The sequence below is a fragment of the Manihot esculenta genome, chromosome 15 (genome assembly GCF_001659605.2).
Source record: "Manihot esculenta cultivar AM560-2 chromosome 15, M.esculenta_v8, whole genome shotgun sequence".
NCBI lineage: Eukaryota > Viridiplantae > Streptophyta > Magnoliopsida > Malpighiales > Euphorbiaceae > Manihot > Manihot esculenta.
Genome location: NC_035175.2, coordinates 6,919,956 through 6,943,652, shown reverse-complemented (window position 1 = coordinate 6,943,652; position 23,697 = coordinate 6,919,956). Strand labels below are relative to the sequence as shown.

At 36.3% G+C, this 23,697-nt stretch overlaps 1 protein-coding gene across 1 annotated transcript; it reads right to left on the bottom strand.

Annotated features, from left to right (window-relative positions):
- Nucleotides 1-6,059: 6,059 nt before the first annotated feature.
- Nucleotides 6,060-9,222, bottom strand: LOC122721863 (D-amino-acid transaminase, chloroplastic-like). Its single transcript, XM_043950815.1, has 5 exons — nt 8,934-9,222; nt 8,781-8,857; nt 7,381-7,556; nt 6,556-7,229; nt 6,060-6,317 (listed from the first exon to the last, which is right to left on the bottom strand). Exons 1-5 carry the CDS (start codon nt 8,950-8,952, stop codon nt 6,208-6,210), a joined length of 1,056 nt encoding a protein of 351 aa, XP_043806750.1. The 5' UTR covers nt 8,953-9,222; the 3' UTR covers nt 6,060-6,207.
- Nucleotides 9,223-23,697: the final 14,475 nt, after the last annotated feature.

Here is a 23,697-nt window from a genome sequence, read left to right as displayed (position 1 = left end):
TGGGGAAGGACCTACAGCAGTCCGGGATTTTTTCCTTGCAGGAGATGGGACAGGCGTTCCAGAAGAGGTCGGACGCTTGCACCCAGTCTTTGAGGGGACACCCTCAGATCCCTCAGGCTCAGTCCTCGCAGGGGCAGGGGCACCTTCACCAGAAACCTCTGGACTTTGATCCTCTAGGAGGATGATCTCCATCCCTGTCCCAGAGACCTCCTTCTCATCAACAGGGGACTTAAGTTTCCCCCCTAACACCTCTTCAGTAGAATGGACGGCACCCTGCCCCCCTTGTTCAGTAGCTTGGGTCTGTTCCATAACAGCTAGGGAAGTTTCCTTCACGACCTCTGAGGTTGAGCTCGACCCACCTTGGCCAGATGTCCGAGCTGATTTAATGCTGCGAGAGCTCGACTTGGAAGTCCGAGCAGAGGCTTTGACAAGAGATCGGCTGATCTTCTTGGAAGAAGCGGCCTGAGCCAGCTCTGCAGCAATCTCAGTTACAGAGCGCCCATCCCCAAAGGCGTCAAATATCGCATGCATGTTCTCTCGAGACAGGTCAAAATTCTTGGGGAATTTGATGCTATCCATTCTAACATCGGAAGCTGCGAGAAACAAGAAGTTATAAAGAGTCAGCATACTTCCTGATATCATGAGTAAAAAAAAAAAAAAAAAAAAAAAAAAAAAAGAGAAGAAGAAGAAGAATAACCGAACAAAGCACTATACCCGTGTCCTGGATATCCCTAAGGTTTGACGCAGACATACACTTCTCGACATCATACTTCCTCTCAACGGAAGTCAGTCGAAGCAGCCCGACCTGCTCGATAAGACTCAATTCGGGCAGATCGTTGCAGCCCGGAAAGATCTCCCCCCACCTCAGGTCCACATCCCACGATCGGCAGGACCCTAATTTCAACTCCGCCACAAGGAAATTCTCTACCCATCCCTTTATAGAATCCTTGTAGCCCGTAAGAATAGACAGCCCATTACGGGGGGACAAGTAATAGAAGTTTTGCTTCGCCCTAACCAGGCGGAAAAAAGTGACAAACAGACAGGCCGTAGGAGCGAAACCCCAACCCAGACAGATAGACTCGAAACAGGACATGAATAAAATGGAATTTGGAGACAACATTCGAGGAGTTACCCCAAAGTATTCAAAAACCTCAACAAAGAAAGGGGTAAAAGGAAGCGGTAGACCAAATTCTCTCTGCTTCAGGAAAAACACTATACTACGAACCTCTTGGGGATCTACTAAACCAGGAGGGCGAGGGTAAGGAAGAACTATCCTCTCATTTGAAAGAGGTGCTCGGATAAGATACAACGGAGTATCTAAAAGCCTCCGGGAAATGTAATTAGTTATGTTGGAAGGGGTAATATGCGACTCAAGGTCAAAAACATCAGGAAGCTTTAAACTTGCCATAGAAGAACAAGGAAGCGTACCTGAGAACACGATGGGATGAAAGAAGAAACGTAGAAGGAATTGCAGGGAGACAGAGAACAACCAAGCGCTAGTTCTTCAAAGGACAGAAGGAATTCGAAAAGAAAGAAAGAAAGGCTATTATGAGGCAAAGCGTCGATACTGAACAGTTTTGTCTTGGAGCAGTGCGATCATTAATTATTCTCGAAGTTTACCCTCTCGACGGTTAGGTAACAACCGGCGAGACGGTAAAGGGGCAAAAGGATGATCGCTGGGCTTCTTTACATTTATCAAGGGCCAAATGTATGATGACAGTCCATCATTTAAGAGCCCATTTGCCACCCACATAATACAGGCCCAACCCATCAGTCAGAGCAACTTAGCCTACTACTTCACCATCCCTATGGTAAAATCCGAGGACACAGAGGGGCAAGTTATGAAAAGACTCAAAAGTACAAGCAAATGGGAGCATGATAAAGGTCAGATTTGTGCATCACTTAAAAAATTATAAGATTTGATTTACTGCTATTAAACAAAGGGTGGGAGATCGGAAAGGAGCGCCAAAAGCACCTTGGAGTCATACAAAGCTGAGAGCTTAGAGTTCAACTCATCAGAAGCCGAGCTCAGAGGTCGGATTAGTCCAGCCCGGACAGCACGACTTGAGAGCTCGGCCAGCTAAAGGAAACTCCGAGCTCATTTCACTAAGCAAGGACAGAACTCTCAGGTCGGTCAATTCCGCTCGGACAACATAACCTGAGAGCCCGGACGGATGAAGGAGACTCAAAGCTCAATTCATCGAAATAAAGACCGACCTCACAGGTCGGTCAGACAGTCCAGTTCGAAAACTTGAAAGCCCAGTTGACTAAGTGGATCCGGAGTTCAACCCATCAGAGCTCGCAGATAGGTTAGATTAGCTCGGGAAAAAGCAGGACAGAGCTCAGTTGGTTAAAATTATAAGGCGAGCAATCTGAAGTATTTCACACATGATAAAAAGAGAACAGCTTAAGCATGAGAGCAAAACAAGAACTTCATTAAAAGAAAAGCACATTACAGCACGTTACAAAGGTCTACACTACGGGATGAAAGACTATCCTTAAAGAATTTACATATCCAGATACTTCCTCGTCTGCGACTATCACCTATCCTATTATTCTAGTCTTCAGCTCGGAGGACTTCTCGTAGCTCGGAATGAGAGTTTCTCAGAAAAGGCCAAGATCTGTCTCGCTATCACAGGGGAACTGAACAAGTTGATTCCCATAAGCATTTCTCACTGTTCCCCTGGGCGAACATCCGGTTACCCAAATGTGATGCACGGTACATTCGAACAAGCTCAGATATGGTATGCCGACCGTGCACCACGCATAAAAAACATAAGTCTTCGAGGCTATGGCCCCGAAGAGATCGTGAAGTACACAGTCGAAAAAATCGCTGGAGACCTGACTGAATGCAGCAGATCCCAGCCTCACGTAATACTGGTACTTCACACCAAAGGAAATAATAATACTGGTACTTCACATCAAAAGGAACAACGAGCTGAACGCCGGCGCCACTCCCATTTATATCAAAAGAAGACAACAGGGGCATCGAGGAAATTCCCTTTTTCTTTGCGGAAAAAGGAGAAGTTAGAGCGAACCCCCCAACAGCCCAGACCTTCTTTGGAGCCCGGACAACAAGCAGAGGAGGGGGCCGGCCGGACGACCTGGGTAAAGCAGTTTCAACAGCTTGCTGGATGGTCCCGCCTTTCGCCTGCCATACCCGAAGGACCTTCAATGCACCCTTCAGATGCCTTAGAGGTAACATCAAATCTCCAAGAATTTTGAACTGACCCATATTTATTTCAGGAACGGCAAAAAGTTTCAAAACAGGGACAAGTCAGAAGCAGTTCTCCCTTGAGATGATGAGAGCACAATCAAGGCAAATCTCTGGGGCACAAGGCAATCTGCTTGAAGAAGGCGTCGGATAAACCTGCCACAGATAAAACGAGAATTTCTCGCTTCAACAATTCAACAAGAAGGCTCAAGAACGAATAAAAGCTGGCGCTGATATATACTCGGAGCCTGAAGACTTAGCACGGGACAGAGCTACACTAGACTCTAAGCTAATGGCGTCAGATGTTTAAAAGGATATTCACAGAAAAGGAAAGAAAGGAGATGTCCAGATAATGATGACAAGAAAGTAAAGGCGGCGGAGGACAAGTAAAATGGAGAAAAGACAGAAAGAGGAAAGAGCAGATGGAATTCAGAAACTGCGCAACGACTGAAAGATGAAAGGATGTTATTAAGGCACCTGAACCCGAACAGGCGCGATCATAATAGTTCTTGATATTCACCCCCTCGGCAGTTGGAGCAATAACTGCCGAGAAGGTGAAGGGGCAATTGATGACCGCTGGATTCCTTCACCCTGGACCAGGGGCTTGACCACAGCCCAAGGCCCACGACGTAGGGGTCCACACACCTGATATGCATAACAAGCCTGGCTCGTCTTCTTCCTTCATGGCCGGGCTCGGCCCATCTTTCTCACTCAAGCTGGCCCGGCCCGCACAAAGCAGACCCTCTCCACTCAAGCTTAATAATCCGGTCCAACTTTCAGCCCAGCCCAGGATCCGGAATAATATTCACCAGACAGCCTAGCAGATCCGCTCGAACGTACGCACGAGGGAAATCAGAGGCCGTTACGCATGGAGCAGGCGGCTGATACCCTAGTACCTCCAAATCCTCATGGCAGAGACGCGTGGCCCAATCCTGGAGAGACCTTCACACGCCACCAGTAAGCAAGACAATGTATAAAAGAGGAGTCTCCTCCTCAGGAAACTTAGGCCTTATTCTGTAATACAAAACCCTTGTAAAACCCTATTCCATTGGATCTCAGATCATCACAATTCGTTCCTAGTCTCCAAATTTTACATAATTTAAATTAGACAAATTCATAAGTTAATAATTCATCATATTTCAAAATAATATCTAACTTAATCTCAAACTCAATGATCTAATTCCTATCGTATTAAATTGTTTAATTTAATTTGTAGTAGAAAAATGAGAATAAAGCAATAAGAAAAAAGTTGATTTAAATATTCTGATTTATTACTTGAAAATTTACAAAAATAATTATTTTTATTTGAAATATCCTCTTCCTATGTTTTTTTTAATAAAAAATATTAGGATATTTGTTAAAAGGCTCAAAAAAATTCAAAAATTACATATTCAGATCGAAGGCCATAAAACTAAAAAAATATAAAAGTATTTCTAAAACCTATATATAAATAAAAGCCCAATAAACTATAAACTCTAAAAGCTCAAATTCACTTTACTCATTTAGAAAATGGATCTCGTTAATTTAAAATTCTATCAAATATTAAATATTTATAGGTCGCTTGGTTCATATACTGTAAACTTTGAATTGTTGTATTCTTAATTAATGAACTTCAAAAAAAAAAAAAAAAAAAAGGCACAATAGTAAATATGATGGAATTTACTAAAAATTTATTGAATTGCAAATTACACTAAAATTTAAAAATCATATATGTGATAAATTCTAAAGAATTTCAATAAATTCAGATACGGTTAACGTTGAAATAAGATTTCACTAATTAAATCTATACCAATGAAGACTGAGATTTAATTCACACTGAAAGTTAGCTTGCGGCAAGCAGGGCAAGTGCTTCTCATTCTAAAAAAGGAAATTCTAATCAAGATTTTGAAGTAAATAATTTGTCCTTTCTTTTTTCTTATAATTTGTCCTTTCTTTTTTCTTTAAACCTGAGAAAACAGAAATTTGAAACAGGTAGAAGAAAAAGTCAGCGACGGTGGCAGACAGTGGTCACAAGCAAGGCATGTGAACTACCAAAAGAAAACGCACTTAGATGCAGATAAAAAGCAACCGTAAGATGCTATTTCAATGGCGTGGATTATATGCATTTCGCTTCAAAGCTAAGCAATCACTGCTTCCTTCTCCATCTTCAAAGAATAAAAAGAACTAGCCTTTCTCACATCTCTTGCAAATATTTGCTCATAGCTTGCGTCCAAGATGATAAAGCTCAAGGCACCTGCTTTTGTCGGCTGTGATGAATCCTTGGAGGCTAGTGCTTGCCAATTCATTGCTGCTCAGGCTTTCTTCTTCGGAATGGGTGACATGGGGAAATTTCTTTGCTATATCTTTAGAGGTAAGGAAGAGCTGGGAGTTGTTCTGCAATGACAACTTACTTTGTTCTTCAATCCCAAGGAACTATATTACCTCCTCATGATGCTACATTAGCATGATTTCAATGGTAAGAACGGATATATATAAAGATGTGATGACTTCCAAGTTTTTGTCCTGTATTTTGTATTAATTTGCAAGGATTTTTCATTCTTCCATACATTTTACCTGAGAATTAAATTCCTAGAAGATTTCCAAGCTGCTAGGAAATCTATCTCCAGGTGAAAATGTTTTCCCAGCTATTGTTGCAAAAGACATTTTAAAACCATGTATTTGACAAAACCAGTTTGAGGATAGGTCAACTTAGTTGTCTTGCTAAAATACTTTTTATACATTTCAAGAGAAATCAAACCCAGATAACCTGAGAATTTCCAAACATGTCTTGCCAACCATCTAGTGCAGATAATGATTATAAGGTATAATTATGTTAACTATATACTTCAAATAATGAAGAGAACAAGAGGCAAACTTCAAATTTTTTATTCCATGAACAATGACTAGCCAAAGCAAGTCCCTTGACAAGTTGCAGGAAAACAGCAATGAGCAATGAGAGAAGCTGAAGTTTAAGTTCAAAGTTTAAACCATTCCTTTGGTTTCACTTATTGAATCTATGAGGTTAGCTTCTCATAAGGAACAGGTATCCTTTGCATGCCAACGCCTGCAGCAATATCTTCCCAAAGCAGATCAGAGAGTGCCATGGTCAACTCTCCTACCTTACCTGCAAACAAGAAGAAAGAAACTAAGTATTTTACAAGAAATCAATAACTCATCCATAAACAATCAATTGCAAAAAACAGTTCTTATAAAATCATATCTCATGCTATGAAACAAGAAAAGTGAACTTTCAATGAGCAATTCAGCAACTTAGAAGGTTTATTTTCCTTTTTATTGCTAATCAAGAGCTTCCACATTAAAAACCACAAATAACGATATCTGCCACAAAGAAATGTCGTTACCATCTCCAATGGGTTGCTCATCCCACATGATAATCGGCAAGAGAGGAAGTGTGCTTCCAACAAACATCATTTCAGCTGCCCTTTTAGCCTCCTGAACAGTAACATTAGCCGTTTTAACACTTTTTAACCGCCCTTGCTTGACCAATTCAGGTGCTAGTTGAAGAAGCCTTAATGCAGTGCAACCCCTAAGGATCTTGTCAAAGAAAGGTAAGATAAGCTCCTTATCTTGGGTTATGAAAGCCACATTCACATGCGGCCCCTCGGCAATATAGCCTTCGTCATCAACCCAGATGGAGGCAAATGCTCCCTTATCTTCGGCTTCCATCATTGAAAGGACATTTGGGAGATAATTCACATTCTTCATAGTTGCAAACTCAGGTGTCTTCATGGGGATAGTGGAAGTTATCGCTTTAACCCCTTCCTTACACTGGGAGAAGTCATCATCAATAACTACAGCATAGAAAGCAGAAGTTGGACAACCAGCAGGGGAAAGCAAGAAGTTTCCAGGGCCTGCACTTAGCCAGAATCTTAGGGTTCCTTTCTTGCATTTTGATACTGCTGTCATTTGGATAAGAATGCTTCGAAGAGTTGAGCGAGGGAAAGGAGAAGATATCCTTGCTTTTGATGCTGATCTTAGAAACCGATCCAAATGGACATCAAGCTCATATAGATATCTGCATAAGCCATATAGTTTAAGAAATTTTAACTCCAATTGTACTTGAAAAATGATGGGAAAAGAAAAGTTACAATGAGTGGACGCCTAGAACGAGTTGAAATTCATAGAATGCCAACTAAAATATAAGACACATAGATGTTTATGCATACCCATCAAAAATGATAGTCGTATCGAACACTCCATGCCCTCGATGAACCATGTGATCATCTATAGGAATCACCATCATTGCAGGATGAAGAACTATTCCTCCATACACGCTTGAATACATTGCTGGGTATGGTTGCTTTTTCACCGAACTCCATTTCTCATGTAGCCTTTCAAGCAACTGATTGATCAACAATGAAATGGAGAAGAAAGTTGAGTAAAATATTATGGAAATAGAATGGAGAAGGATGAGGTAAAGTTCTCCTGCAGTCACGGGACTATTTGCTAAATCTTATTGAAGTTGATAATTCCTATATTTCTATTTGAATCACAAAAATCACTGAACTAGTTAACACCCTTGAGGGGAATGAGGGCAGGCATCAATCTGAATGGATGAATTTAATCATATCTGTATCAGTTGGAAGCCAATTCTTGCGTCAGGATAAAATACAAAGCCAAATTATTTTTTAATGCAAACCTTATCACACTCCTAAATTGCTTCACCTTCACCACCATATTAAACAAAACACTATGCATGGATGGGAGCAGAATGAAGGGGAAGGAAGGAGAATGGAGATAGAATCTCTGACTATCTCGTTTGACTACTTTTTTTAAAAAATTTTTTAAAAGGAGGAGAATGGAAAGGAAGGGAGCGTATGCCTCATCGTTCCACTTCCAGGAGTTGAAACTAATTACAAAAACCCATACTAGGGTGTAAAAATTTTAACTTTGATGGAGAACCTTATTACCCTCTTTGATTTAACAGTAATCAAAACGTTCTCTTCTTTTTGTTTATAATTACATTTCCCTTTCAGGTTCTCTCTATCCAAACAAAACAAAAACATTTCCTCTTTTTTAAGTTGCCAAACACAAGGAAAAGATTTCCCCAACCTGCAACTCTTATTCCACTGCATGGTGTAAACCACCGGTGAAAGGGCATATTGAATCCCACATGGGTTTGGATAGGGTAATGTGCGGGGATTTAGACACTCCCCTTAGGGCTCCTCCCCCGTCCTGGGCGTGAGTGTGCATACCATAGAATCCTTTCATTCATCATTATACACAATGCATCACAATCTAACTTGCTGTATGTTTTTAAAAAATAACCACATCAAATCCATGAGCTGCTAGGAATTGTAGACCTAATAAAAAACAGCTCTCTTTTTCATACAATTGACAATCCCAAATCCACTCCCAACCCACTGCCTATTTTCCCTAAACGATCAATAGCCAACAGAGCAATAGCCTGAATGTCTGCATGAAAGAGAAACACAAATAGCAGAGCAGTATTGTCCTAAAAACAGGACCAATTTGGGAGATTATCAAAGATGTAAGAAGATTGCAAAGAAGACCCTAAACAATACATAAGCATGGAAAATTATTATGGAGTTTTAGAGTTTTAAACCTCTGCAGAAGAAGAGAACACATGAGCCTTAAATTCACTGCAGACTTCTTTCTCAACCTCCAGCGCAACAATCTCATCTTGAAGACATAAAACATTAAACAAGCTCAACAATTTGCCAAAAGGAAAAAAAGAAAAAATCCCAAATAGTATTACCTGATTTTTGATGCTCCATGGATGATAAGCAAAAGTTGATAGGGAAAGAATCTGTAGAAAGCAAGGAATTGAAGAGGGAGATGTATAATTGATGAGGAGAAGGCTTATAGTGAATAACTAATAAGCCTGAAGTAATAGAATAACGTGAGTTGAGTTTGAGTCGTATCAGTTTCTGTTAACTCGTAGCGGCTTGTCTTGCAGCTTTTGGAATCAGGTACAGGACAGCAGTTTCAACGTATGCTTCCTTTTCTTTTGTTTTTGGAATTTTATAACCAACCATGGCTTGGCCGAGTCAGCAGCCAATGGTAATGGGATTGGGAAAAATTTTATCTGTGTTGTGAATTTTATGTAATTTTTTATTATGTAATCATTTCAGTATATATTATCCTTTTAATTTTTAATTATAAAATAATTTATTAAATTATATTACAAACATCAAATGGATTTTAGTTTGAAATAATATAAAAATTTATATTTTGTGAAAAGTTAATTATTATTATTTAAAAAATTCATTATATCAAAATAATTATTGAAAATAAAAAAAATGTGAGAAATATTTTTTATAAAATAAATAATTTTTTTGAAATATAAATTATTGCTAAATAATATTATTCAATAAATGAACTTTTATATATTGAGATTTTTTTCACATCAATTATCTAACATATCGTCTCAATTTTATTTAATATTTTTTAAATTTCATCTCAAAAATTAAAAGTCTATCTTTTATTTAAGATTGCATTGACAGTACACAAACTTAACACATTGCTATACGGAGAGAAGATATCTCAATCAAATTACAACATATATGCATTTGAGATAGTATCTTTTTTTTTTTTAAATCTTGATGACCGCGAGATTTCTTCGTCCGGATCAGAGTCGAGGCCCAGGATATCGGCCCATTATTCAGACGTCTTCAAGCCCTCAGTATGAGCAAGGTCTAGTTCGTTCAAATTGTGAGGCCGGGCTCCCTCCTGGCACACCTCAACCGGGCTGGCCCATTCCCCAGCTCTGCAGGGGAGTCCCTCTTCAGCCCAATCTTATCCCCTTTACCCGGCCCAGCCTGGAGCCCGGAGTAAGACCCATCCGTTCATCTTGCGGATCCCTTGGCACATACATACACAGAATCAGAGGTTGTTATGCATGGCACAGGGATCTGATATCCTCGTATCTCCGTATCCATATGGCAGGGACACGTGGTCTAATGACGAGGGCTCCATTGTACGTCACTAACAGAAGAAAGAAAAAGAATAAAAAGGGGGGTGAACGGACCCCAAGAGGTTCAAGCTTTATCATTATTCACAAAACCTCTGTAAAACCCTATTTTCTGGATTCCAAATCATCAAATCTCAATTATAATTCCAAGGTTTAATTGTAAAAGTATTAATATAGGCATTTACAGTAAATTTTAATAAAAGCTCCATTATCTTTCAAGTTTTTGAACACTGGTCCCCAATAATGACACCATCATTGTCACATAATATGTATGTTAGTCAATCAAGACAAGGCAAAACATACGTTGTCTTAATCCTTGAATTTATATAAATACATGTATATTATAATAATGACATCATTATTATCACAGAATAAATATCAAAAAGTAAAATATCAACTCTATCAAAAGAGTGGAAACTCTAAAGGAAAAGGAAAGGAATATTAGAAAATTTTAAGCTTTGGAAGATTTTTGAAGGTTTAAGGTTTGTGCTCAATTTTATTTAAATAAATTCAATAATTTATTAATTAGGTTTTATTTGAAAATTTTACTATCTTAATAGAACTAAATCAAGTAAATAATATTTTAGTTATATATCATGATTAAAATTTGAAGAAATAATAAATTTGATAAATAGAAAATTTTGAAATTTATATATAATTTGAGCAAAACTCAAGTTACGGACCAAGTGAAATTTCTATAGGCATGTAATTTGGCTACGATATAGTAACAAAAAAATTAATTATTTATCTAAATAAAGAATATTATGTTAAACGTTGAAAAATAGTTAAATTAGGGTTGAGAAAAAGTTGTTGGATAAAAATAAAAATTAAAAAAAAGAAGAAAAATGAGATATGGTATATTGTGATAAATAGAAAAAAAATATTAGATTAGAAAAAAAAATGATAATAATAAAAATAATAGTAGTTAATTAATGAAAGGATTAAATTATGAATTTATAATTTATGTAGTTGAATTAAATTAATAGATTTACATAATATGACAATGTTTAAAGGTATAGTTATAATATGATAAATTATTATAGTTTGAATAATTGAAATTTACACTATATTGAAAGTTTTTGTACCGATGTTTAAATGTGTAAATTATTTAAAGTCTGACCCTAGTAAATTTGGTGGAAATTGTAAGTTAGTTTAAGATTGTGGCATGCCATATATAGATCTTGCAGTACTGCACTACAGTTACATTGATTTTTGGGATACAATGAGGTACCCTACAGTTATAGACTCGGCTTTTAAGTCATACAGTTATTTGATACTTTGTACCCTATAGATACAGTTTACTTATCTAACTTAACAGTCCCATTTAAATTTATAGGGACAATAAATAAATAAATAAAAGTATTAAAACAAAATAAAATATTTTACATGAAGAAAAAGAAAAAGAAAGTTGAAATTTGTATATATGTGAAATAATAATATGATTTAGAATTGTTTCAAATTATTTGCTATATAGTTTATTGTTATTTGTTTGATTTATGGTTGATAAATGAATTTTGATTTAAATATTTTATTTTTTTTTAAAAAAAAAGAAGTTGAACACCACTAACCAATTTGCTTAGCGCGTAAGAATTTATTTTTTCTCGCGCAGGTTATAGATCCAAGGAGCAGTAGATCAAGATCTGCATCAACCCAGTCAGAGTTACATCATTAACTATCTTGGAGTTATTTTGTAAATTTTATATAAAGTTAATTTTGGAAATATGACATGTACATAAAGATTTAGAGATAAAATTGTATATGGTTTGAATTAGATATGTTTAAAGATTTTAATTTTGGTGTAAATATAAGTTATTAGTATAAATTTTTGCGTTGGGATTAATAAGATGGTTTATAAAGTGTTTGATCTGAATTGAAATTGTGTTGATGTTAAAATAAATTTGGGGGTTAAGGTTGAAGTTTATAGAAGTGTGATATTACTATTCACAGGTAGAATTAAGTCCATATTTCAGGCAAAACTCTGCCGGATTTTCGGTAATAATAATAATAAAAAAAATGGCCATAAATTACATGATATAATTAAAGGAAAAAGAAGAGAATTGTTACATAATGTAATATCTCCGGCTCGGTTAATTAAATAACCAGGTAGGGGTGTTACATTTAGTGGTATCAGAGCATGTTTAGTTGACTCTAGGCAGTATGTGGGTAAATAGTTAGGTATAGGAATATGTACATGCCATATATATTAAAGATATAATGTAACTCTGATCCAGATCTATTTTATGAATTTTAATATTATAGGATGACTGAAGAGCGGAGAGAACTTCAAGTCGGAGAAGAGGTAGAAAGTCATGTACCGATTGAGGCCATTGGCCATGTACCGCCACAGGCTCCTCCTAGTGCTAGAAGGCCAGAGTAGGAGGTCTTATTATAGCAAATAGCAGAGATTTTCAGGCAGGAGGCCAGAGTAGCTCAGCCAGTTATAGTTCCACCACCGGTTCCTGCACCAGCACCAGCTAGGACACCTATTGATAAATTGAGAAAGTATGGTGCTATAGAATTTAAAGGACGAAAGGAAGATGATGCATCTGCAACAAAATATTGGTTACAAAGTACAGGCAGGGTGCTTCAACAGCTACAGTGTTCCCCAAAAGATAGTCTAGTATGTGCAGTGTCACTACTGAAAGAAGAAGCCTACCAATGGCGGGACACTGTGGCACAGACAGTGCAACCAATACAGAGGACATGAGAGTTTTCTTGAATGAGTTTAGAAAGAGATATGTAGGAGAGGTATGTAGGAGAGATATATATGGAGGAGAGAAAAAGAGAGTTTATCTATTTGAGGCAGGAACGTATGACAGTAGCTGAGTATGAAAGGGAGTTTATTAGATTGAGCAGATATGCCATGGAGATGATTCCTACAGAGGAGGCAAAATGTAAAAGATTTGAGTAAGGGTTAAACACTGAGATCAAGATACTTCTAGTTGCTCTTCAAATCAGAGATTTTTCAGCACTGGTGAATGCAGCCTTAAATGTAAGGAGAGTGAAGGAATAAGACCAGAGTAAAAGACAGAGGAGTAAGCAAAAAAGGACTCATAGTCAAAATCAGAGTCAAGGACAGATGATAGCTTCACAGGGCTCTAGTAAAAGACAGAAAAGTTTTCAACCTGCTAGATCAAGCCAGTCTTAAAGGCAGGGCCAAAAATTAGCTCAGAGTTTAGCAAGTGGGTTTGTTCAACAGACTACTTCTGTGGCCAGTTTAGGGCTCAGGAAGAAGTCTTCCACCAGAGTGTGGCCATTGCAGAAGGAGACATACTGATACTTGCAGATTGACAGGAGCTTGTTTCATATGTGGCTCTATGGATCATATTATGAGGTATTGTCCTAAGATATATTTCCTTTAAGTTTGTAAATTTACAAAATGTGTATTTCTAGAGTGAGTAATATTTGATTCAAAACGAAAAAATTAATTAAACTGAATTAATTTAAAAATTAGTTCGGTTTTTTTATTTATTTCGATTCGATTTTTAATTTTAAAATTTGTAATTATTTCGATTTGATTTAATTAGAAAAAATTAAAAAGTCCAATTGATTAGTGATAATAGTATATTATTTTTGATAATATAGAGAGATTAAATTATAAATAAGGTTGAAATATTTTAATTAAATTTTAAAATATTAAAAATAAAATATAAAAAATAAAAAATTTATTAAAAAATTCAATCGATCAGATCGAATTAAATCGAATCAATATGAGATTTTAATTTTAATTTTAAAAGATAAAAAGTTAATTAAAAAATCAAACCGATTAAAATTTTAATTTTTAATTTATTCAATTCAATTTAATTTTAAATCGAACCGACCGAATAACTCTATTTTTTATTTTCATATTTAACTTCTAAATAATAAAAATTACTTTTTATTTTATTTAAACAAAATATAGGAAATTAAATTGAATATTCTCTCATTTTTTTTAATTTTATATATCACATTTTGTGTAACATCCCAAAAATAAAATAAAATAAAATAAAATAATAAAAAATAAAAAAAGAAAGAGAAAGAAAATAAAATAAAATAAATTAATTTAAGAACAAGTGGCAATTTGCTAGCTACTTAACTAAATAAATTTAAAAAAAAAAAGATAAAGAAGAAGAAAAGACTAAAAGAGAATAAGAAGAACCCAACTCCTTCAATTCTCCTTTCTCTGCCGTGAACAAAAAAAAAATTTCATTCTCCATGTTTTCTCTTCTATACCAAATTCTTTCAAATTTTCATCTTCAATCAATTATCCATTTTTTCCCAACACATTTTCAAAATAGAATTTGAAGAAAAGAAGAGAAAATTTAAGGTTGAGAGAGATTGAATAGTAACCAAGGGTTTGAAAATTTAAAGGTATGTTAGGGGTTTTGATATAAAAATATTTCTTATTATTTTTATGTGAATATTTATAAAGAATATTGTATTAATATGATTTATTTATTTATTTTTCATAAAAAAGAAGTGGAAGGGAAGAGTGGAAACTCTAAAGGAAAAGTATTAGAAAATTTTAAGTTTTGGAAGATTTTTGAAAGTTTAAGGTTTGTGCTCAACTTTATTTGAATAAATTCAATAATTTGTTAATTAGGTTTTATTTGAAAATTTTACTACCTTAGTAGAACTAGATCAAGTAAATAATATTTTAGTTATATATCATGATTAAAATTTGAAGAAATGATAAATTTAATAAATAGAAAATTTTGAAATTTATATGTAATTTGAGCAAAACTCAAGTTACGGACCAAGTGAAATTTCTCTAGGCATGTAATTCGGCTACGATATAGTAATAAAAAAAATTAATTATTTGTCTAAATAAGGAATATTATGTTAAACGTTGAAAAATAGTTAAATTAGGGTTGATAGAAAGTTGTTGGATAAAAATAAAAATTAAAATAAAAAGAAAAATGAGATATGGTATATTGTGATAAATAGAAAAAAAAATATTAGATTAGGAAAAAATGATAATAATAAAAATAATAGTAGTTAATTAATTAAGGATTAAATTATGAATTTGTAATTTATGTAGTTGAATTAAATTAATAGATTTACATAATATGACAATGTTTAAAGGCATAGTTATAATATGATAAATTATTATAGTTTGAATAATTAAAATTTACACTGTATTGAAAGTTTTTGTACCGATGTTTAAATGTGTAAATTATTTAAAGTCTGACTCTAGTAAATTTGATGAGAATTGTGAGTTAGTTTAAGATTGTGGTATGCCATATACAGATCTTGCAGTACTGCACTACAGTTACATTGATTTTTGTGATACAATGAGGTATCCTACAATTATAGACTCGGTTTTTGAGCCATTTGATACTTTGTGCCCTATAAATACAGTTTCCTTATCAAACTTAACAGTCCTATTTAAATTTATAGGGGCAATAAATAAATAAATAAATAAAAGTATTAAGATAAAATAAAACTTTTTACATGAAGAAAAAGAAAAAGAAAGTTGAAATTTGTATATATGTGAAATAATAATATGATTTAGAATTGTTTCAAATTATTTGCTATATAGTTTATTGTTATTTGTTTGATTTATGGTTGATAAATGAATTTTGATTTAAATGTTTTATTTAAAAAAAAAAGAAGTTGAGCACCACTAAGCAATTTGCTTAGCGCGTAGGAACTTATTTTTCCTCGTGTAGGTTGTAGATCCAAGGAGCAGTAGATTAAGATTTGCATCAACCCAGTCAGAGTTACATCATTAATTATCTTGGGGTATATTTTGTAAATTTTATATAAAGTTAATTTTGAAAATATGACATGTACATAAAGATTTAGAGAAAAAATTGTATATGGTTTGAATTAGATATGTTTGAAGATTTTAATTTTGGTGTAAATATGGGTTATTAGTATAAGTTTTTGTGTTGAGATTAATAAGATAGTTTATAAAGTGTTTGATCTGAATTGAAATTGTGTTTATGTTAAAATAAGTTTGGGGGTGAAGGTTGAAGTTTATAGAAGTGTGATATTACTATTCACAGGTAGAATTAAGTCCATATTTCAGGTGAAACTCTGCCGGATTTTCGGTAATAATAATAATAAAAGGGCCATAAATTACATGATATAATTAAAGGAAAAAGAAGAGAATTGTTACATAATGTAATATCTCCGGCTCGGTTAATTAAATAACCAGGTAGGGGTGTTATATTTAGTGGTATCAGAGCAGGTTTAGTTGACTCTAGACAGTATGTGGGTAAATAATTAGGTATAGGAATATGTACATGCCATATATATTAAAGATATGATGTAACTCTGATGCAGATCTATTTTATGAATTTTAATATTATAGGATGATTGAAGAGCGGAGAGAACTTCAAGTCGGAGAAGAGGTAGAAAGTCATGTACCGATTGAGGTCATTGGCCATGTACCGCCACAGGCTCCTCCTTGTGCTAGAAGGCCAGAGTAGGAGGTCTTATTACAGCAAATAGCAGAGATTTTCAGGCAGGTGGCCGGAGTAGCTCAGCCAGTTATAGTTCCACCACCGGTTCCTGCACCAGCACCAACTAGGCCGCCTATTGATAAATTGAGAAAGTATAATGCTATAGAATTTAAAGGACGAAAGGAAGATGATGCATTTACAACAGAATATTGGTTACAAAGTACAGACAGGGTGCTTCAACAGCTACAGTGTTTCCCAAAAGATAGTCTAGTATGTGCAGTGTCACTACTGAAAGAAGAAGCCTACTAATGGTGGGACACTGTGGCACAGACAGTGCAACCAATACAGAGGACATGAGAGTTTTTCTTGAATGAGTTTAGAAAGAGATATGCAGGAGACATATATATGGAGGAGAGAAAAAGAGAGTTTATCTATTTGAGGCAGGGACGTATGGCAGTAGTTGAGTATGAAAGGGAGTTTATTAGATTGAGCAGATATGCCAGGGAGATGATTCCTACAGAGGAGGAAAAATATAAAAGATTTGAGTAAGGGTTAAACACTGAGATCAAGATACTTCTAGTTGCTCTTCAAATCAGAGATTTTTCAACACTGGTGAATGCAGCCTTAAATGTAAGGAAAGTGAAGGAAGAAGAACAGAGTAGAAGACAGAGGAATCAACAAAAAAGGACTCACAGTCAAAATTAGAGTCAAGGACAGATGATAGCTTCACAGGGCTCTAGTAAAAGACAGAAAAGTTTTCAACCTGCTAGATCAAGCCAGTCTCAAAGGCAGGGCCAAAAATCAGCTCAGAGTTTAGCAAGTGGGTTTGTTCAACAGACTACTTCTTTGGCCAGTTCAGGGCTCAGGAAGAAGTCTTCCACCAGAGTGCGACCATTGCAGAAGGAGACATACTGGTACTTGTATATTGCTGACATGAGCTTGTTTCATATGTGGCTCTATGGATCATATTATGAGGGATTGTCTTAAGAAGCAGATAGCCTCAGTACCAGCAACAGAAGAACTGCACCAGTAACTCAAAAGACCATAAGCAAATGTAGAAGTAAGCCAACAAGTACCTCTAGTCAAAGAGTGTCAGAGACTGTGGATAGACCGGAATTTAGAGTACCTGCTAGAGCCTATGCCATCAAAGCCAGAGAGGATCAGGATTCTCCAACGTTATCATGGATATATTTTCTATCTTTGGCCAGTCTGTTCATGCTTTAATATATCCTGATTTCACATACTCTTATATTTGCATACCTATCACAAATAAAAAGGAACTACAAGCAGACATATTAGACCAGGATATAGTAGTAACCAATCCTCTTGGCCATAGTGTAGTTGTCAGTAAAGTATTTAAAGATTGCCCCATCTTGATTCACGGTCACATTTTTCATGGAGATTTGATTGAATTACCTTTTCAGGAGTTTGATGTGATTCTAGGAATGGATTGGTTGTTTAGACACCAGGTTATAGTTGATTGTGGAAAGAAGAGAATCACACTAAAGACACCGGAAGGTGAAGAAGTAGTAGTTGTGGGTGAGAGATCAGATTTTCTCTCCAATGTTATTTCTGCTACTACAGCCAGAAGAATGATAAGAACGGGTTGTGAGGCATACTCAGCCTATGTTTTGGAGGCTAAGAAAGAGAAACCTATTGTGCAAGATATACCTACTGTTTGCAACTTCTCTGACGTCTTTCCAGACAAACTACCAGGATTACCTCCAGAAAGAGAAGTAGAATTTGCCATAGAAGTTATACTGGGCACTACACCCATATCAATTGCTCCCTATAGGATGGCTCCCGTAGAATTAAAAGAATTAAAAGTGTAGCTACAAGAATTACTAGATAAGGGTTTCATACGCCCTAGTATCTCTCCCTGGGGTGCACTAGTGCTATTTGTTAAGAACAAGGATGGTTCACTGAGATTGTGCTTGGATTACAGACAACTCAACAAGGTGACCATCAAAAATAAATATCTACTGCCCTGTATAGATGACTTGTTTGATCAGCTAAAGGGAGCGGGTGTCTTTTCTAAAATTGACCTAAGATCAGGTTATTATCAGCTCAAAGTAAAGGGTGCAGATATTCCAAAGACTGTGTTCAAGACTCGATATGGGCATTATGAATTGCTTGTTGTGCAATTCGGATTGACTAATGCTCCAGCTGCATTTATGGACTTGATGAATCGTATCTTTCACCCTTTCTTAGACCAGTTTGTTGTTGTGTTCATAGATGACATTCTAGTCTATTCAAAAACAAAAGAACATGATAGGCACTTGAGGATTGTGTTGCAAACGCTGAGGGAGAAACAACTTTATGCTAAATTCAACAAATGTGAATTTTGGCTGAATGAAATATCTTTTCTGGGACATGTAGTATCTGCAGAAGGCATAGGGGTCGATCCCAAAAAGATAGAGACTATCCTTGCATAGAAGCCACCCAAGAACATTACAGAAGTCATAAACTTCTTGGGGTTAGCTGGTTATTATAGAAGGTTTGTAAAAGGATTCTCTCAAATAGCTGCTCCACTAACAAGGTTATTGCAGAAAAATGTCAAGTTTGAATGGACTGACAAGTGTCAGCCAGTTTTGATTGATAAAGGCTATGCTCATAGAGGCACCTGTCCTTATACAACCAGTATCAGGTAAGGACTTTGTGATTTACAGTGATGCCTCTCACAATGGACTTAGTTGCGTGTTGATGCAAGATGGAAAAGTTGTTGCTTATGCTTCCAGGCAATTAAAGCCACATGAAAGAAACTATCCCACTCATGATTTAGAATTAGCAACCATAGTCTTTGCATTAAAGATCTGGAGGCATTACTTATATGGTGAGAAATATTATATTTATACGGATCATAAAAGCCTATAATACTTGCCAACTCAAAAAGAGTTAAATTTGAGACAAAGGAGATAGATGGAGTTGTTAAAAGACTATGATTGTATTATTGACTACCACCATGGCAAGGCAAATGTGGTGGCGAATGCTCTTAGCAGAAAATATTTGCTTGCACTCAAAGCTATGAATGCTCACTTGACATTGGCTAGAGATGGAGCTGTTATTGCAGAACTGAAAGTTAGGCCCAGTTTGCTTCAACAAGTCCAGGAAGCTCAAAAGGAAGATAAGGATATTGCAGTGAAGGTAAGACAAATACAGGAAGGAAAGGACAATGGGTTTGAAATTAAAGCTGATAGTTGCTTATATTACCAAAACAGAATATGTGTGCAAGACGTAACTGAGTTAAGGAAGAGTATACTTGAAGAGGCTCATAGTAGTCCATACGCAATGCATCCTGATAGTACCAAAATGTATCAAGATCTGAAGAAAAACTATTGGTGGCCAGGAATAAAAAGAGACATAGCAGAGTTTATTTCGAAATGCTTAACCTGTCAGCAGGTAAATGCGGAGCACCAAGTTCCTTCTGAGTTGCTACAACTAATCTCTATACCAAAATGGAAATGGGATCGAGTTACTATGGATTTTGTCACTGGTTTGCTACTCACACCAAGAAAGAAAGATGTTGTATGGGTGATTGTTGATAGATTGACAAAGTCTGCACATTTTCTACCTGTTAGAACATATTATTCCCTTGAAAAATTAGCAGAATTGTACATAAACGAGATAGTACGACTGTATGGCGTACCTATCTCTATCATATCTGACAGAGACCCGAGATTTACATCAAGATTTTGGGAGAAATTGCATGAAGCCTTGGGTACTAGATTGAACTTCAGTACAGCTTTTCATCCCCAAACAGATGGACAGTCAGATAGGGTAATTCAGATCTTAGAAGACATGTTAAGGAGCTGTGTTATTGAATTTGAAGGACGCTGGGAAAAGTATCTTTCATTAATAGAATTCGCTTACAACAACAGCTACCAATCCAGTATTAAAATGGCACCTTATGAAGCATTGTATGGGAGGAAATGTAGGACTCCTCTATGCTGGACAGAGTTAAGTGAAGATAAGCTTGTGGGTCCTGACTTGATAAGACAAACAGAAGAAAAGGTTAAGATCATCAAGGAGAGGTTAAAGGCAGCATCAGACAGACAAAAGTCATATACATATAAGAAAAGAAAGAATATAGAGTTTTCAGTGGGCGATAAAGTCTTCCTTAAAGTTTCACCTTGGAAGAAAGTGCTGAGATTTGGCAAAAAGGGCAAACTGAATCATAGGTTTATCGGTCCTTATGAAATTATGGAACGTGTAGGACTGATAGCCTACAAGCTAGCCTTACCACCAAAACTTGACAAGATACACAATGTCTTTCATGTTTCTATACTTAGAAGATACAGGTCAGATCACTCTCATATCCTCCCAGTGGAATTTATGGATGTACAACCAAACTTTTCATATAAAGAAGAACCTGTGAAAATTCTAGAAAGAGAAATAAAAGAGTTGAGAAATAAAAGAATTTCTCTTATTAAAGTCCTGTGGAGGAATCACAAAGTAGAAGAAGATGAAAGCACAATATCCTTATCTATTTAATACATATATAATTTCGAGGATAAATTTTTTATAAGATGGGTAGAGTTGTAACATCCCAAAAATAAAATAAAATAAAATAAAATAATAAATAATAAAAAATAAGAATAAAAAAAGAATAAGAATAAAAAAAAGAGAGAGAAAAAAAATTAAATTAATTTAAGGACAAGTAGCAATTTGCTAGCCACTTAACCAAATAAATTAAAAAAACAAAAAGAATAAGAAAATACTAGAAGAGAAGAAGAAGAACCCAACTTCTTCAATTTTCCTTCCTCTGCTGTGAACCAAAAAAAATTTCATTCTCCATCTTTTCTCTTCTATACCAAATTCCTTCAAATTTTCATCTTCAATCAATTATCCATTTTCTCCCAACACATTTTCAAAATAGAATTTGAAGAAAAGAAGAGAAATCAAAGAGAAAATTCAAGGTTGAGGGAGAGTGAATAGTAACCAAGAGTTTGGAAATTTAAAGGTATGTTAGGGGTTTTAATATAGGTGTAACGATCCCAAATCGGACCGCTATCGGCGCTAGGATCCAGATCGACTTAAGGTCGCTGGGACCCGTAGCAAGCCTAACATACAACCTGTCATACCTGATAAATCCAATACATGATCATACATATACATAAAAATTTTAAACTTTCCATTTACCAAGCTTAACCTGTGCATGCACTAAAACTGAATACATAAAAACCCCATCCTAGAGTCCTCATCAAATGCTCTAGTTGGGTCAACATTCCATTAATCAAGCTTGGTTTACATTTCTCAACATTAAAACATTTCAATATGATCATGAACAAAGGGATAAACCATACACACTAGGGTCAAGCACAATATTAATCCTCAATACAAAACTGTACCATACTTTTACATTACATTACATCATCTTTCATGTGCACAACTAACTATTACATACAAATAACTTTTACTCTTGCTGACTTTCTGGTCTATCCCGAACTTGCAAACTTGGGGGTTAAGGGAAAGGGGGTGAGCTACTAGAGTCCAGTGAGCAGAATAGTAAAACATTATATTCAAATCCATGCTTTCATGAAATGCATCACATCACAAACAAATCACATCAAGGATGGACTTGTCACCACTAGCCCTCTACACATTCCAAGAGTGCCAGAGCGTAGAATGGGCCACTAGTCTTTCCCTTAACATAACATAACATAACATTCCAATGTGCCAGGGCCGTAGAATGGGTCTCGACCTGGACTTTCTCTTAACATCGTGCCAGGGGCGTAGAATGGGCCTCGACCTGGACTTCCGTACCATACCATCTCATATCATATCGGGGGCTACAACATCCATCCACATCAACATCATAGTATGCAATGCAATATATTCGTGAATTCTAATGCAAACAACCTACTATATATCATGGCATTCGTGATGCAAACAATCTACTCACCTCAGGCTGACTCTGAACAGACTCTGAAGCAGCTATCTTACTGCTGGGGTCCTCGGTTCCTCAGGTCCGAACCTACACAGGTGGACTCAAATGAGGGACCAAAACATACACTAATATGACTCTAAACATCTCCCCAAAAACCTCCTAAAACATCACAAAACATTCATAGAAAGCATGCAAAGGAAGGCTGAACAGGAAACTTTCGGCGGCCGAAGGTCCCTCTAGAGCCGAAAGTCAGGCACTTTCGGGGGCAGGGTTCGGCAGCCGAAAGTCCTTCCAGAGACAAAAGTCACAACCTTCGGCGGCATGTTCGGCGGCCGAAACTCCACTCCAGAGCCAAAAGTCCAAAATTTCGGGGGCGGGTTTAGGCAGCCAAAACAACCTCCTCAAGGCGGCCGAACCTTGCTTCGGCGGCCAAACCTAAGTTCGCCAAGAAGGCAGAACTCGCTTCAAACTCAAGTTTCCAGCCTCCAAAACCTATCCAAACCTTCACAACTCACAAACAAGCTCTCAAACACATGCATATACCCTTATCCATGCATATAGGGGCTTAGAACTAGCTCAAACCCCCAAAAACAACATATATACACACATATGGCTTATGATCAACATAAACCCTACCCATGCAAACCATGCAAAAACCACACTTAAACCCTTCAAAACTCACTTAAAACATAAAGAAAGGTGAGGATCCATGTTTATCTCTTGAAGATCGAGAGGATTGATGGTCTAAACTCGGAGATGCAAGGAAAAATAGATCTGAAACCTCCAAGCCTCACAACTTTGCTTCTTTGCTCAAAAACTTCAAAACCAACATGAAAACTACTTAAAACTTGCTTAACTTGAAAGAAAACCAAGAAATCAATCAAAGGAGGTCAAGAACTCACCTATACCCGAAAAGAGAGGGAAAACTCACCTCTAATCTGGATAAGGGACCCTTTTATAGGTGGCCGGTCAACCACCTTCGGCGGCCAAACCTTACTTCCACACCTCCACCACGTTCGACAGCCGAACATGGGGTTCGATGGCAGCGAAAAGAAGCCACCTTCGGCGGCCGAACCTGGCATTTCCCTCCTTGGTCTTTTCTTTTCAAAATTTCAAAGTTTCTTAATCAAAACACTAAAAACATGCAAAAACATTTTGGAAAACCTTTCTTTTACCCTTCTAAGAAGCTCCGACATCCTAGAATTCCAGATTCCAACGGAGATTTCGCCGGAAAGTATGAATTTCGACGTCGAGGTCTAACCAGGTATTACAT